Here is a 16,814-nt window from a genome sequence, read left to right as displayed (position 1 = left end):
TAGTATCTTTTGATTTTGTGATAATTGTTATAAATAAAACATACCAACAATTTATTAAATAGCTATGTCTTAAGCTGCTTCCGATACTCCTACGCGACCCAAAACATTGAAAAGATGTCGGATAGATCATATATGAGTTGAGCTAAACTGTGTTCATATTCTCATTGGTGTGTACTTTAAGCTAGATGATGGTCGTAAACTCACATACAAATAATTGTTGTTTATATTACACCATTTTCCTCTTTCCTCTAACTATTACCTGATACAGATGACATAATTAAGTATAGTACTAAAAGGTAAAATACTGAAAACGAGTTTGATTTAATTTGCACAATTGTAAACTAGAAAGAAAGATTCAAAGTATGCAACAGTCAAGCAAATTCATACAATTATACTCAAATATCCGATAGTCATTAACATTCCAGAAAAAAATAAAAAATTAAGAACATGAGTTTGGGTTTCGAGAAATACTAGATATACTAGTTAGCTCTTAATTTATGTTTCTAAGAAATTGTTGGTAAATGTTTTAAAAAAAATATATCATAATGAAACAAAATCATAAACAAAGCTCCGTTTTATCAACATATTCCTTTATGCTGCAAAGAGTTTGTATATTTATGTTTATTTTTGAAAATATAGATTGAGAATAATAGAATGAGGAAGAGTGGGGTTCACTCACGGGATGGGGTAAAAGAAAAAGGAATGTGGCTCTTTACGGTTAGGCAAATTGTAGGACCCTTCTTTGTCTGCTCCGACCACCACCACTCACCACCTCCGTCCCATCGTTTTTTTCCTCTTCTTGAAACCTAATTGCCTAATTAAGTATATATAAATAACACCACCAATTAAGCAAGTTTTATTCTATTAATACTATAAAAAACTTTATTACATAGTTACATTTCTTTTCACGTGAGTTTTCACAACTCATGATACTATCAACAAGACGTTGAACTTCTTCTTGTTTTGGTAGTACAACTGAAGTTTTAGCTACAACAAAAAATAAATCCATGAATTGACGAAAGTACGACTGAATTTTTCTATGAATTGATTTTTAATTATGCATATACATTTTTTCAGTTGATTAGTTTTATGCTTTTCAAGCAATCTATTTTTTTCACAAATAGGCGAATGAGTTAAAGACGAATCATAAGAAGAGCAACAAGAAAAAGAGAAGACATAATGATGGAAGCACCTCGTCGCTTTAAACTCGTGAAGAAGGGGAGATAAGAAGTGTAGTTAATTGTTTTAAATTTTCAATAATTAACATTGTTAGAGAAAATGTTAACCAATGATTACAATGAAAACTTAGTCATTAGCTTATGGATGCTTTACCTATCAAACTGACTTTCTGCGTAATCATTTGTGAATATTCATGAATATGCTTTCGAACTCTTGAAACGAAGATTATGCCGAGATTTATGCTCTCATCATTAAGGATTTGTGGGATGTCGTACCAAAAACTATTATTCTCATTTATTAGTAGCACTACTTCTTTAGGCTCACCAACCGTACGATCTAATTAGTGTTTTGGGGGAAATGTTCATCTTTTTAAACTCATTTTGTAACCATGAATTCCTGAAACCTTCCTTTTTATTCATATGTATAAATATAATATAATTTATTAAAAGTATAATATTATACAATTGGAACTTATGGACTTATGTGTGAGTTTTAACTATTTAAGCCATATTTTGATTAATATCGAATAATATAAGATTATCATGGTTGATTCCACAATTACCAAAACGTAAAGTTGTTAATTAGCCTCCCTAAAATTCCTAAGATTTTTCTACTAGTGAAGGAGGAATATAAAATTTAAAAACAAAGAGGAAATGTCAAAAGGACATGACTCGGCTGTCCATCTTGTAGTGATACCAAATGGGGCATGTGGAAGGTTGAAAGAAAGCTATCCCCACTTTTTGTTGATTATTTTCATCATTTTTTTCTATTTGTTTTCTATTAGCTTTTCAAAAGAAAGTGATTAGAAAATTTCATAGAAATATGTTTTTGGCAGTAATATTGATTGAGACTTAGTTCTCCCTTTATCGGACACATATCATGACCTTTGGATCATGGTCTGTCCCTCTTCTTTTACGCATTCATCGACATTTCTTTGTTTTCCTATCACTTTTCAACATTAATTCCATAATAATGAAAAAACAACAAATCCTATTTTTTCAAACTTGTTGAATCAAAGGGTCCTGAATTTACATAAAAAAACGTTTCAAGAAAACAACTTCAAATCGAAACGGAACGGAGTTCGTATGTTGGGCCTAAATGGGCTGGGCTACTGTAAAGATTTTACACGGTGTCATTTTCAGAAGATTGGATTCGAAAAACTCACATCTACACCGTTACAAAGTCGCTACTCACTACCTTCATTTTCCTTTAGTTTCATTTTTGGGTCTTTTTCTTTTTACATAAATCCTCTCAAGGCTTTCGATGTTTAATAAAAACAACTTATAGTATGTGAAACAGAGAAACACAAGTAATTAGTGGAAGAGAACGGAGGGAAAGCACTGTAATGAGAAAAGCTGGAACCGTTCAGCTAGATTAGGTTTATGGAAGGCTTCAAGTGTGGAAAGGAGATCTAGGAAAAAAAAGAATAACCATTCGTTTTAGACACTGGGATCTTATTTTCCAAAATAAACTGCGGGACCAACACCAACTGGATCATGGATGTGTATAAATAAGATCCCCAACAACGTTTCATTTCCTCTTCTTCCTCTTTCAGTCAAAACCTAAACACCAATCCCAATTTGGTACGTGACAAATTAAGTTATATTTCAGTTTGGTGTATATGCTTCATACTTTCTTTTTTCTTGGAATAATTCGTCTTCCACATGGATCCTTCGTCTGTTGACGATTATACGGATAAGAAAGATCGCTGACTTTTTCAAATCCACATGATGGGATCCAGATCCATAGTTCCGTATGTTATAAGATGTAATCGTTGATTAATACATGAACATGGGAAGACAGCCGAAAGTTGACAAATTAAAAAGGAGTAAAAAAATAGATGAGATCGGAATTAAAAAAAACTCTAGCTGGTTTAGTGCGCACTGCAGGAGTCATAGATATCTTTAAAAGTTATCATATTTGATATGATCTAATCTCACCCGAACCGAAATCGATCATACAATGACAATGATACAAAAATTCACTAGAAGAACCATCTCTCTTCTTGTTATATATCCTCTTTTTCTTCATATACGTTTCATCTATTTCCTCATTAGTTGCCCAAATTAATACTTTTAATTTTACTAATTGGTCGTCAACTATATAATCCCGAAAAGCAACCTTTTCTTACGACTTTCTTAACCAATTAAAAACACAAATCCCAGTAATATTTATATAGAATGAATGAATCAACACTCGTAAGAATAAGATAGTAATTTATATCGATATTACTAACTGCAGTCTCTATACACTCTACAAAGTATAACTGAATCGCTGTACAGAAAAAGTTGGTTCGAGGCTTTTTTTTTTCCTGACATCAAAGTTAGTTAGAGCTAGAGACGCTATAAAATTAATATAAAAGTTGGTTCAAACTACCTTTACCAGGAAAAAGTTTTTATTTATATAATTTGCGAAACGCAGAAATATGATTTTTCTGAAATACATTGTACCCAAAAGGACAGAGGAGCACACGCAGCACACATACACACGTACATGTATTATACATACGTTGTCGAGATTGTCTAATATTATTATATCAATTCAAGAATCTAGTTACTTTGGACTTTGGATGCATATTTGGTTTCCAGTATTTGACTCGGAGCGCAAATCTCGCCGATGAACCGACACATAGCATTCGTATACAAACACATGTAATTAATGATGTAACTAGTTGCTCATTTTTATAAATTAATAATCCCAAAAACTAGTCGATAACATGTAAACTGTAAACCGATAAGTTATCTATATTTTGCTTAAGATTCAACTTATATTAATACAGAAAATCGCATTTTTAGTCAGATTTAGAATGTGTTTAACAATCAAATTCTTGTATGGTTCATATGAGCAAATATAGCTAACAGTCTAAAACAGAACAAATATATAGAACTAAACAGTCGGTATTTATGTACGTACACATACATCTATAATCCTATAATCATTGACTCTTTTTTTGGTTTGGTTAGCAACCTATAATCTTTGACTTTTTGATCGCCTAAAAATATTAGTTTAAACAGGTATTAACGTTGGCTACGTAATCAGTAAACTTACAAAATGATATCAATGATATTTATTTAGTTGTCAAAATTTGACGATAAAACAAATTGAAAGTGGGTTGATGAATAACATGAACGGACAGTACGGCCACACCACAAACATTGCGGCTCATTTTATGGAGATATTCAACGTGCTCCTACTTATCTATGCTATTATCACCTTCGTATTAATACGTACGGTGCATCGCCGTATTAACATTAATATATTTCTTCCACCATTAATCATTTTATATTTTGAATAATTTCTAAAAACAACGTAAAATTATTGATACGTAGGTCGGCTATATATAGCTTGTAGGAACTTGTGCATATATCACAACCCTCTTATCTTATGTATACTCTTTTATTAGAGACAATTGATAGATTTGTTTTTCAGTGTCACTTGGCCTAAAAGCTCACAATGTCTCTCGTTCTCTCTCTTTGCTTGGTCTTCCTTTGTTCTCTTGTTCATGGTTCTCATAGCTTACCAGCACAACGGACTCCTCATCTTGATGGTAAGACAGTAAGACTATACGTTAGTTAAGTACTGCAAAAATTATCATATAATGGTCGATGTTATATATATTTGAATTATTTAGTATGTTATGTTAATTGAGCTATCCATATAAAAGTTATGATAGCAGAAGAAGAAAATAGTTTCCCAGTTTTGGAATTGACGTGCTGTCAAATTAATTGGGAACATGAATAAATAATTAAATAGCGTTATTTTAAATTTCAGTAAGAAAAATTATTTTGCATTTCATAAGGCCAGTGTGTTCTTAATTCTAATTTAATTTCAGTAACACATGTCACATGAAGGGTGAAACTAATACAAAGAACTAAACTATAAGCTCCGATCTTTTTAGTTTAATTAACGATGATAAATTGTTGTTTACGCTGATATATTATAGTTTTCATCGTAGAACTAAATGTAAAATTTCGCTTTTTATGTTTACGTGTAGGGCTTCTCCCAAATGGGAACTTTGAGCAAATTCCTAACAAATCAAACATGAGAAAGAGGCAAATAATTGGCAAATACTCTCTTCCACATTGGGAAATCTCCGGCCACGTAGAGCTAGTCTCTGGCGGTCCACAGCCCGGTGGTTTTTACTTCGCAGTGCCACGTGGAGTCCACGCAGCTAGGCTAGGGAACTTAGCATCAATATCTCAGTATGTGAAAGTGAAAAGCGGCTTGGTCTATTCTCTAACGTTTGGTGTCACGAGGACTTGTGCTCAAGACGAGAACATCAGAATCTCTGTGCCTGGTCAGACCAATGAGCTACCAATCCAAACATTGTTCAGTACCAACGGTGGTGATACGTACGCATGGGCTTTTAAGGCAACGTCTGACTTGGTTAAGGTCACTTTTTATAATCCTGGTGTTCAAGAAGACCCTACTTGTGGCCCAATCGTTGACGCTGTTGCCATTAAGGAGATTCTTCCTCTCCGGTATACCAAAGGTAACAACTTTCAATTCCGGTTCGGTATTGGTCGTGTCTCATTCCACATTCCGGTTTGACTTTATTTTAGAATATTAACCGATTCACATACAAATCTTGAAATCTACCACACAATGGCTTAGTATATAGGTTTCATTTCCGGTTTGGATTCATTTCTTTTATATTTTAACCGGGTTAAATTGGATTTCTGGTTTTTGAAGAGTAAATTCAATTTAACCAAAACTTCCACATACCAGTTTGGTTTTGCAATTTGGTCCTTATCTTTTCATATTATTTTCTCTTTCGCCCCTAACTTTTAATTTGTTTACGTAAAAATCAACCAGGGAACCTTGTGAAAAACGGCGGATTTGAGACCGGTCCACACGTATTCAGCAACTTCTCTACCGGAATTTTAATTCCGGCGAAGATACAAGACCTAATCTCACCGCTTCCGGGATGGATCGTCGAATCTCTAAAACCGGTTAAGTACATCGATAACCGCCACTTCAAGGTTCCCTCAGGTCTCGCAGCAATCGAGCTTGTTGCCGGAAGAGAAAGCGCAATCGCTCAGATCATCCGTACCGTCTCCGGTAAAAACTACATTCTCTCGTTTGTTGTGGGAGACGCACACAATGGTTGTCACGGATCGATGATGGTGGAGGCGTTTGCGGGAATATCGGCGTTTAAGGTTACATTCGAATCTAATGATAAAGGAGCGTTCAAAGTGGGGCGTTTCGCGTTTCGTGCCGATTCGAATCGCACAAGGATAACTTTCTATAGTGGGTTTTATCATACCAAGCTTCATGATTTTGGACATCTTTGTGGGCCTGTGCTTGATAATGTTAGTGTTTTTTTGGCCCATTAAATTATTACAAAAGTAAAATAAATATTGTTCGATTTCAATTATATAATTTTCTATACTTCTGTAAAAAGGTCGTTAAGAAACTGATATTCAAAAAATATCGATATTCATATTTCTTGATCCAAAAAATATTGCATTGTATTTATATATATCTAATATACTGAGTGACAAAAAAAAATAGTATATTACACTGAACAATGGGATTTTAAATCTGTGGATCTGTAGATCAGATATAAAAGATTACATACCAAAACGTCATAGCCTAAAAGAAAATCAGATTCAAAATCACAACTAATATTCAATCTATTTTTATTTGTGGACGTAAATTTGACTTAAAGAGCAAATCATGGCGATGATTATGAGCGGAGACCATATATGGACTTCTGGAACTCCGCTTAACATATCTCTCGTGTACACACATGCGCATTTAATTATAAATCTTATTGACACAAATTTCTTTGTTTTAACGTTTTTTTTCTTTGTAAGTTAAACGTAAAGCTTTATTAAACAAAGAACAAATACTACGTAGATTGCGGAGAAAAGAACCAAAAAGTTGATTATGTTTTGCTTACATATAAACTCAGTGAATGCAATTAGATGAACACAGACGATTAGCTAGGTTTCGTCATTGTAATTTATAAATTCATGTTGGTGCTTGCATCTACTCTAAAATTTGATGAATTCAGCGCCAGTTAATAAATATTATGCTCCATAGATTGGCTTTTTTCGCCCACTTTGGTGAGTGCAACTTTTCCGATAGTAATTTTATCAAAAAGAAAAGAAAAGGCACAACAATTCCTTTATTTTGTTAATTAAAGGGAAAAATTGGCTAGACGACAATTCATTTAACATGTTGAGATTTTTTTTTGTCATCGATCGACGGTTGGACTTGGAGTTCATTTAATGTCTTGATTATATTTTTCACAGCAGCATCGCTCGTGATATGTTTGAATCACACCATGCACATGTTAGGATTCGTGCTTGGAAGGTTCGTTGCATATTTTTCAGCGTCTGATAGCTCACTGCACACAAAGTCACAAAGCACAAGACACGTATTTTTAATTATTCTTTTGGTAAAGTGTAAATTAGTAATTTTCCATCGTTTAATACAAAACCGAAGTAACATGACAGACAGTGAGTCATACATTGCGGCTCGTAAGGTGCGGTCTTTAACGTGGTTCGAGTTTCCCTTCGTATACTTCTACACGGAAACTTTCTCTCATAAACAATTTTTTTGCCGACAATTTAGTTTTGTTGTTGTATATTTCCAAAAATGTACATGCTGCTGCTTCCTCTTTGTTTCTTATTTATAATATCTCATGTCAAGTGATAACTGATAAGTATAAAACCTCCTATATATAGCCCACAAGGTCCTCATTGATATAGGCGAACTAATTAATAAGACTTTAAAATGTCTCTCTATCACTCTCTTAGCATTTTCCTCCTCCTATCTCTCTGCCATGGCTCTTACAGTCTTCAACCACGTCGAGTTCCTCATCTAGACGGTAAGACAATCAACATGAAGTTATAATATTCATTTCTATATCAATTAATTTGATAAACTAATTAAACATGACGTTGTAATATTCATGGTTTCCATATCTATAGGGATTCTCCCAAATGGAAACTTCGAGATAACCCCTCTCAAATCAAACATGAAGGGTCGACAAATAATCGGGGCTAACTCTCTTCCTCATTGGGAAATCGCCGGGCACGTGGAGCTAGTCTCCGGTGGACCTCAGCCTGGAGGATTCTATTTCCCCGTTCCACGTGGAGTCCACGCGGTTAGACTCGGAAACTTGGGCACCATCTCTCAGAACGTGAGGGTGAAGAGTGGTTTGGTCTACTCTCTAACGTTCGGAGCTACGAGGACTTGTGCTCAGGATGAGAACATCAAAGTCTCTGTGCCTGGTCAGGCCAATGAGCTTCCGCTCCAGACCGTCTTTAGCTCCGACGGTGGAGACACTTACGCTTGGGCTTTCAAGGCAACTTCTGATGTGGTTAAGGTCACTTTCCATAACCCTGGTGTTCAAGAAGACCGCACGTGTGGACCTCTCTTAGATGTTGTCGCAATCAAGGAGATTCTTCCTCTCCGGTATACCAGAGGTAAATCAATTAACATATCCGGTTTAGTTAATGTAATATATTTTGAGCTTTTGCAGTTTGATCCTTATACTTTAGCTATGTGTTTATGCTTAGCCTGTAACATTGTTTTGTTCTCTTAGGAAACTTGGTGAAAAATGGAGGATTCGAGATCGGTCCACATGTTTTCGCTAATTTCTCAACCGGAATCTTGATTCCAGCAAGAATCCAAGACTTCATCTCTCCTCTTCCGGGATGGATCGTCGAATCCCTTAAACCAGTGAAGTATATCGATAGACGTCATTTCAAAGTTCCTTATGGACAAGGGGCCGTCGAGCTAGTTGCCGGAAGAGAAAGCGCAATAGCTCAGATCATCCGAACCATCGCTGGTAAAGCCTATATGCTCTCATTCGCGGTTGGTGATGCACAAAACGGTTGCCACGGGTCGATGATGGTGGAAGCGTTCGCAGGAAGAGAACCGTTTAAGCTTTCTTTTATGTCAGAAGGTAAAGGAGCGTTCAAAACAGGGCATTTTAGGTTTGTTGCTGATTCGGATCGAACGAGGCTAACGTTTTATAGTGCGTTTTATCATACAAAGCTTCATGACTTCGGCCATCTTTGTGGGCCTGTTCTTGATAGCGTTGTTGTTACCCTGGCCCGTTAACAATTTGTGGCTTTTAATTCTTATTAGACTGAATATTCGAAACACTATACTCTATTCGTAACGAATTTGTGGTTGCACTACATTTTGTTGTTTCTTGTCATTAGTCTTGTCACTCATACCAGTGATGCAGAAAATATTTATAATATGTATGGAAACTTTGTGGAAATTAAACTAAAATTAAAAAGAATGGTGAGATAGATTTCAATTTAATAATAATTTACATCTTTCATCCATATAATGTATATTGCTAAAATATGATGTATTCAAAGTGAATTCTGAATCTCTGATATAAGAACATAGAAATTCAAAATTTTACAAAGACCAGTTTACATGGTCAACTAGAATTAATAAGACTTCTTCTATAGCTCATGGGATATATTCATTATACAAATGACGTGGCTAAATCTATACCGTAGATAATATTCAGACGTAGACGTTAGCACAGTAGATAAATTCCTGTCCTCTGTATCTTCTCTGAGCTGAGAAAAGAAAAAACAGACGCCGGAGAAGAGATAAAGAGGTAAGAAGACCCACCGAAGACGAAACGTAATCGAACAAAGATGGCCGTCGAGAAATCGAACACGACGGTGGGAGGTGTTGAAATACTGAAGCCACGTACGGATAACAGAGAATATCGGATGATTGTCCTTAAGAACTTGCTCCAGGTCCTGTTGATCAGCGATCCCGATACCGATAAGGTTTGAGATCGCTACGATTTGGTTTCTGATATTGATTCCTTTGATTTTGGATTATCGCTTACTGATTCGTAAAGTTTGATTCTTTTCTTCAAGTGTGCTGCTTCAATGAGCGTTAGTGTTGGATCCTTCTCTGACCCACAGGGATTAGAAGGCCTTGCTCATTTCCTTGGTACGTTGAATTCTTCAGGATTTTGGAATTTGCCATGGAATGATTCAACCAGTGTGCTATATTTCATTGATTAAAGCGAGTTTCAATATGGAGTGGCTTTGTTATAACGTTGTACTATTGTTTTTTGGTTGTTAGAGCATATGCTATTTTATGCAAGTGAGAAGTATCCGGAGGAAGATAGTTACTCCAAGTATATCACAGAGGTAATATATATTCTTACACTCTCCTCGAATATGAACTCAAGTATACTCGAAGTTGTTCTTGATACCACTCGATAGAAAATTTTGAAGAATATGGAATTTTTTTGGTGTAGCATGGAGGCAGTACAAATGCTTATACAGCCTCTGAAGAGACAAATTACCATTTCGATGTTAATGCTGACTGTTTCGATGAGGCTCTGGACAGGTACAGTTGGTGTTTTCGTACTCTTGCTAACTAATCTTCTCTAATCTTTTACCATTTTTTTGCCTGTGTAAGATTTTATTTTGCTGCTTTTAAATCAGATTTGCTCAGTTCTTTATCAAACCACTAATGTCAGCTGATGCTACTATGAGAGAGATTAAGGCTGTTGACTCAGGTTCGCTCGCTTTTGTTTTCCTTACGTTTTTCTTGCTGCAGTTTGTGAGCTATAAACAGGTTATAACGAGTTTTCTTTTATCCAGAGAATCAGAAAAACTTACTCTCAGATGGTTGGCGAATCCGACAGGTATAGCTCTGATCTAAAGAACAATTATCAGAGTTATTTGTATGTATAGGACTCATTTTCTCATTTTTCTGGTAACAGTTACAGAAGCATCTTAGCAAAGAAGACCATCCGTATCACAAATTTAGCACAGGTCTATGTTCTCTCTTTATTACTGTTATTGCTTTTGACTGCCATTGATGAAATGAGATTTATTCTGATGAATATGAATAGTCAGTTGTGATTCCCAATATTTTCTCAAGCTGAATAAGTGAGGTTTGTGCTTAGGGAACATGGATACACTTCATGTACGACCCCAAGCGAAAGGAGTGGATACAAGGAGTGAGCTTATTAAATTCTATGAGGAACACTATTCTGCCAACATCATGCATCTGGTTGTATATGGGAAGGGTATGTTTTGGTGCTAACACGAAACTCAATTGTTTTTTTTTTAATGGAGATAATGATGTTTAAATAGGTAACATCTTTGCTATTTCTCTGCATGTCTTCAGAAAGCCTTGATAAAATCCAAGATCTTGTGGAAAGGATGTTCCAGGAAATCCAAAACACCAACAAAGTTGTCCCTAGATTTCCTGGCCAACCATGTACTGCTGACCATTTGCAGGTTTTTTTCTTTCCGCATATTTAGAATATTTTTACATGAAGTGTATCATGCTAGAATGATTATGATGTCGTATTTTTGGTGATGTTGTATTACTTTGGTTTTAGATTCTTGTGAAGGCTATTCCTATAAAGCAAGGACACAAGCTGGGTGTTTCATGGCCTGTAACTCCTAGCATTCATCATTATGACGAAGCACCAAGCCAGTACCTTGGCCATCTAATTGGCCATGAGGGCGAAGGAAGTTTGTTTCATGCCTTAAAAACGTTGGGTATGTTTTCTATGGGCACACACCAAGTTCGATCTTCAGTCTCCTTCTCTTACACTCTTGAAATCTGACAAAACTCTTTTGAGGTTCCCTAAAATGATTTATATATTCTTCAGAAACTACACCTCTTTTTTGTTTCAGGCGTTGGTGGTATAGATAAAATATTTTGGTATCTTGACATGGAGTATAGCCTAGGGTGCCCTAACCAATTTTTAATAGAGTAGGATAGGAGAATTTTATAGAATCATTGTAGAAAGTGGGCGTCTTTGTCTTCTAGAGGTTCCATTCTAGTCATGTAAACAAACTTATTGGATGGGACAGGTTGCTGATGTCATTCATGTATGAAACATGCTCGATTACAACATTTAGTAGTCTGGCTTATTTCTTCTTATTACTTGCAGGTTGGGCAACGGGACTGTCTGCTGGTGAAGGAGAGTGGACTCTAGATTATTCTTTCTTCAAGGTTTCGATTGATCTTACCGATGCTGGCCATGGTGGGTTTCTCTATTATATTTTTATTTTCATTCTAAGAAGTTCACAACAGTCTTTCTTGTGTTGACTAGAGAGTATGGGTGTGTTTGGTGTTTTGTAACTATTAAATTCATGGGTTTTCTCCTTGGTGGGTTTACAGAGCATATGCAAGAGATTTTGGGGTTGCTGTTCAACTACATTCAGCTATTACAACAGACTGGTGTTTGCCAGTGGATTTTTGATGAGGTATAGATACATTAACTTGTACGGCTCATTCTAATGTATTTCCACTGATATGCTAAGATTGTAGTTTCCCTTTTTTCTTCATTTTTTGACCTTGTGACTTTTATATTGCTAATACATTGTTTATTGTTATTGAAGCTCTCAGCTATTTGTGAGACGAAATTTCATTATCAAGACAAAATACCACCAATGTCCTATATAGTGGATATTGCATCAAACATGCAGGTAATAATTTAGCTCTTTCTCTTTTTACCTAAGCTTTATTTTTTTATACATGCTTACATCTGTTACTATGTCATCAATCATTCCTTCAATAAATCTTGCATATAAAGTTATGCAATGTGATTAAAGTTTTGTAATTTATATCTTTAAAGCGCAAACCTAAGCTCACGGCTAAGAAATAATAGTTCTTTTAATATCTTCTGTATACTTTGCAATTACTCTTCAGATATATCCGACCAAGGATTGGCTGGTTGGATCATCACTACCTACTAAATTTAATCCAGCTATTGTACAAAAGGTTGTAGATGAGCTTTCTCCTAGTAATTTTCGGTAAGTCTGTGGTTTTAAGAGTTTTACTTTGCATACATAAAACTTATGGGTAGCTGCCTATTGTACACTAAACTTATAATGAAATCATTGGTTTTCGCCTAAGCTAATTTTACTTTTTTTTTTTTTTTTTTTTTTTTTTTTTTTTTGGGCAAATGGCAAATTTTACATCTGTTCCATTTATTCTGAAAATAACTGAGGATCGCATTAGAGTATTTTATTGCTATTGATATATGATGGCTAATTTATGTACTATTCCCATTAGCTTTTCTGCAGTTTACTTTCACCATTTCTGGCATGTTATCAAAGTTTACTTGTTAAAGCACTGATATTTAGACACAGCTCGGACTTGTTTCCAAAGAATCTTGATAATGCCATTGCTTTTGTAGAATTTTTTGGGAATCACAGAAATTTGAAGGACAAACTGACAAGGCTGAGCCATGGTATAACACTGCCTATTCTCTTGAGAAGATAACCAGCTCCACCATTCAGGTTCACTTTTTGATATGTTATATTAGCTCGAAATGATTCGTTTATTTTCTATGCGTCTACTACCTCCGCTTCAATTTTGTTTCCTTAATATCTTTTTGTGTTTATGTAAAATAATTACAGGAATGGGTGCAGTCCGCGCCTGATGTACATCTGCATTTACCTGCGCCTAATGTCTTTATTCCTACGGATTTGTCATTAAAGGATGCTGACGACAAGGTTCAATTTCACGGCATAAATTAGAAGATTTTTTAACCTTATTAATGTATGAAGCGGGCATCTTATATGATCAAGTACTGGAACAGGAAACCGTTCCAGTTTTGTTGAGAAAGACACCTTTCTCAAGATTGTGGTACAAGCCAGATACAATGTTCTCTAAACCAAAGGCATATGTTAAGATGGATTTCAACTGCCCACTTGCAGTCAGCTCTCCTGACGCGGCAGTTCTTACTGATATTTTTACACGATTGCTGATGGACTATTTGAATGAATACGGTAAGATTTGGTCGATACATCTCTCAGTATTTTCCATTTAACTAGGTGTTTTATCTAGGCTTTAGTTCAGAGAACTCTGTTCTAATTAAGTGGAACCGATCTTCTGAAATTGGTAAATTTGTCCAGTAAGCACCAAACTTGTCTTATGAATTTTTATTTATTTATTACATGCTGTTGATTGAGCATTTCTTGTAGCTTTTGACAACGTCTTCACTGCTTTCTAGTTTTCGGCTCTGTTTTGCAGCTTCGTTGTATGTCTCGAAGACAAATGAAAAATAGTATAAATAAGTAAAATAAAATGTTTGAGTAAAGACACAAATCTTCTATTTTGATAAATCTTTCCCATCACTCTTTACTTCTTCTATGCTGTAGCTTATTATGCACAAGTTGCTGGTCTTTACTATGGAGTGAGCCTTTCGGACAATGGTTTCGAGGTGAGTTTGACATTGACCTCATCTCCACTACACACATTTTCTCATCTTTTACTGAATGCTTTTTCTCTTATTTTTTGTGACTACCTGTTTTTGTTCCTAGTTGACCCTTCTTGGTTATAATCACAAATTGAGGATCTTGCTGGAAACTGTTGTTGGAAAGATAGCAAATTTTGAGGTTAAACCTGACAGATTTGCTGTTATCAAGGTAACCATGTCAGACTTCGTCTCTTTTTAGAACTTCACTTAATGGTTGAACGACGTCCTCTGTACCAGAATAATTGAATCTGTGTTATTCTGTTTCCGAATCTTTTACAAGGAAACTGTCACAAAGGAGTATCAAAATTACAAATTTCGGCAGCCATATCACCAAGCAATGTATTACTGCTCACTGATATTACAAGATCAAACCTGGCCTTGGACGGAGGAACTGGATGTCCTTTCTCATTTGGAAGCTGAAGACGTAGCTAAGTTTGTTCCAATGTTGTTATCAAGGACATTTATTGAGTGTTATATAGCAGGTATCAACATTTTGTGTTTATTTATTTATTTTGCATGATCTTTTTTGGCTGTGATGTTTTCTGTTCTTTTCTATGTCTTCTTCTTTTTCCGGAAGCTGAATACTTACATATTTCATATCAGGTAATGTGGAGAATAATGAAGCTGAGTCAATGGTCAAACATATTGAAGATGTTCTTTTTAACGATCCAAAACCGATTTGCCGACCTTTGTTCCCGTCCCAGCACCTCACTAATAGGGTTGTCAAGCTCGGAGAAGGAATGAAGTATTTCTACCACCAAGATGGCTCTAACCCCAGTGATGAAAATTCTGCTCTGGTGCACTATATTCAGGTAATTCCTTATTCGTAATTCCTTATTCAGATTAAGAGGTAGCTTTGAAATTTCTTCTTGGCATCTACCAATTTTTACTTCTTCTTTGGAGTTTCTTTGTGTAGATCTCGGTATCATCTTAGAACATATTTCCAGAGATCATATTGTTTTGTCTAACTGTAACTTTGGTTGCCACAAACAGGTTCATAGAGATGACTTTTCCATGAATATTAAACTTCAGCTATTCGGTCTCGTTGCAAAGCAAGCCACCTTTCACCAACTTAGAACAGTCGAGCAACTTGGTTATATTACTGCACTTGCTCAGAGGTACATTGGAATTTTCCTTGTGTTTCTTAAATAGTCCCCTGAATTCTGTTTAACTGCGCTTTTTTGCAACTTAGGAACGATTCTGGCATCTATGGTGTACAGTTCATTATCCAGTCCTCGGTTAAGGTACCAAACCATCCAGCCATCTCAGTCATTTTTTCTAATTAAGGCTCATCTCCTTAAATTCCTTGAGGTTTAATCTTTAATAGGGTCCTGGACATATTGATTCGAGGGTGGAGTCATTACTGAAGAACTTTGAGAGTAAACTTTACGAGATGAGTAATGAAGATTTCAAGGTAAGACGGATCAACCAATTTATTATATATCTCATTTGATCTAGCTATGCAATATGGTCCTCATCCGGAGCTATTTAACTGATATGAGTTACTCTTCCTCTAGAGCAATGTAACAGCTTTAATAGACATGAAGCTTGAAAAACACAAGAACTTAAAGGAGGAATCCCGGTTTTACTGGCGAGAGATTCAAAGTGGAACACTCAAATTCAACCGTAAAGAGGCAGAGGTACATGGAACAGCTTCTTTTTCCTTCTATATTTTCTCATAAACTAAGAAAACCGCCTCCCGAATGCATGACCCATGCATATATACTTCCTCGAATAGTTGTATCACTTGTACGATTAAATACAAGTTGGTATGATGGTGTTGAAAGTGACTGATCGATGAGAGAATGGGGTTGCAGGTTTCTGCGTTGAAGCAGCTTCAAAAGCAAGAGTTGATAGATTTCTTCGACGAATACATTAAGGTTGGAGCAGCACGGAAGAAATCGCTGAGCATAAGAGTATACGGGAGCCAGCATTTGAAGGAGATGGCAAGCGACAAAGACGAAGTCCCATCACCGTCTGTTGAGATCGAAGACATTGTTGGTTTCAGAAAGTCCCAACCTCTTCATGGGTCGTTCAGGGGATGCGGACAACCCAAACTGTGAGGGCTGAATGAAACTCACTTCTTTATTATACAAAGACAAAATTGTTTTTCGTTTGTCCTTTTTCTGGTTGTAATAACAATATTTAGGTGAACCTTAAATTGTTAGAAAACAGAGTTTGAATCATCAAAGAGAAAAACATTGATTACTACGCATTTCGCTATATGAGGCTGTACCTAAGTTAATCGCTAAGCAACCCTTGTTCCTCAATTAATAACATAAATCACAAACTCTCAAGCACCAGCTTTGTTTTCCATGCAATCGAGTTAAAGCAGAGAGAAGCATAGTAAAAGATAACAATCCATTTGATGGATAGAGTTGTCCAGAAATGCTTGTGTTTG

At 35.7% G+C, this 16,814-nt stretch overlaps 3 protein-coding genes across 3 annotated transcripts; all 3 read left to right on the top strand.

The window, feature by feature from the left end:
• Window positions 1-4,512: 4,512 nt before the first annotated feature.
• On the top strand, window positions 4,513-6,666 carry AT2G41810 (imidazolonepropionase (Protein of unknown function, DUF642)). Its single transcript, NM_129745.3, has 3 exons — window positions 4,513-4,726; window positions 5,174-5,671; window positions 5,995-6,666. Exons 1-3 carry the CDS (start codon window positions 4,633-4,635, stop codon window positions 6,513-6,515), a joined length of 1,113 nt encoding a protein of 370 aa, NP_181712.1. The 5' UTR covers window positions 4,513-4,632; the 3' UTR covers window positions 6,516-6,666.
• A 1,094-nt stretch (window positions 6,667-7,760) lies between these two features.
• Window positions 7,761-9,486, top strand: AT2G41800 (imidazolonepropionase (Protein of unknown function, DUF642)). Its single transcript, NM_129744.5, has 3 exons — window positions 7,761-8,017; window positions 8,121-8,618; window positions 8,738-9,486. The coding sequence occupies exons 1-3, from the start codon at window positions 7,924-7,926 to the stop codon at window positions 9,256-9,258; spliced, it is 1,113 nt and encodes a 370-aa protein (NP_181711.1). The 5' UTR covers window positions 7,761-7,923; the 3' UTR covers window positions 9,259-9,486.
• Window positions 9,487-9,623: 137 nt separating this feature from the next.
• On the top strand, window positions 9,624-16,700 carry AT2G41790 (Insulinase (Peptidase family M16) family protein). The gene is made up of 26 exons (NM_129743.4): window positions 9,624-9,956; window positions 10,050-10,125; window positions 10,261-10,328; window positions 10,439-10,530; window positions 10,629-10,702; window positions 10,788-10,831; window positions 10,910-10,961; window positions 11,096-11,218; window positions 11,320-11,432; window positions 11,537-11,699; window positions 12,098-12,190; window positions 12,328-12,413; window positions 12,549-12,635; window positions 12,859-12,962; window positions 13,349-13,451; window positions 13,572-13,667; window positions 13,754-13,943; window positions 14,316-14,377; window positions 14,478-14,582; window positions 14,694-14,895; window positions 15,017-15,225; window positions 15,407-15,531; window positions 15,606-15,657; window positions 15,741-15,827; window positions 15,931-16,053; window positions 16,231-16,700. The coding sequence occupies exons 1-26, from the start codon at window positions 9,819-9,821 to the stop codon at window positions 16,474-16,476; spliced, it is 2,913 nt and encodes a 970-aa protein (NP_181710.1). The 5' UTR covers window positions 9,624-9,818; the 3' UTR covers window positions 16,477-16,700.
• The last annotated feature ends 114 nt before the right edge of the window (window positions 16,701-16,814 follow it).

Source organism: Arabidopsis thaliana, chromosome 2 (genome assembly GCF_000001735.4).
Source record: "Arabidopsis thaliana chromosome 2, partial sequence".
In the NCBI taxonomy this organism is placed as follows: Eukaryota; Viridiplantae; Streptophyta; class Magnoliopsida; order Brassicales; family Brassicaceae; genus Arabidopsis; species Arabidopsis thaliana.
This window is presented reverse-complemented; position numbering and strand designations above follow the sequence as displayed.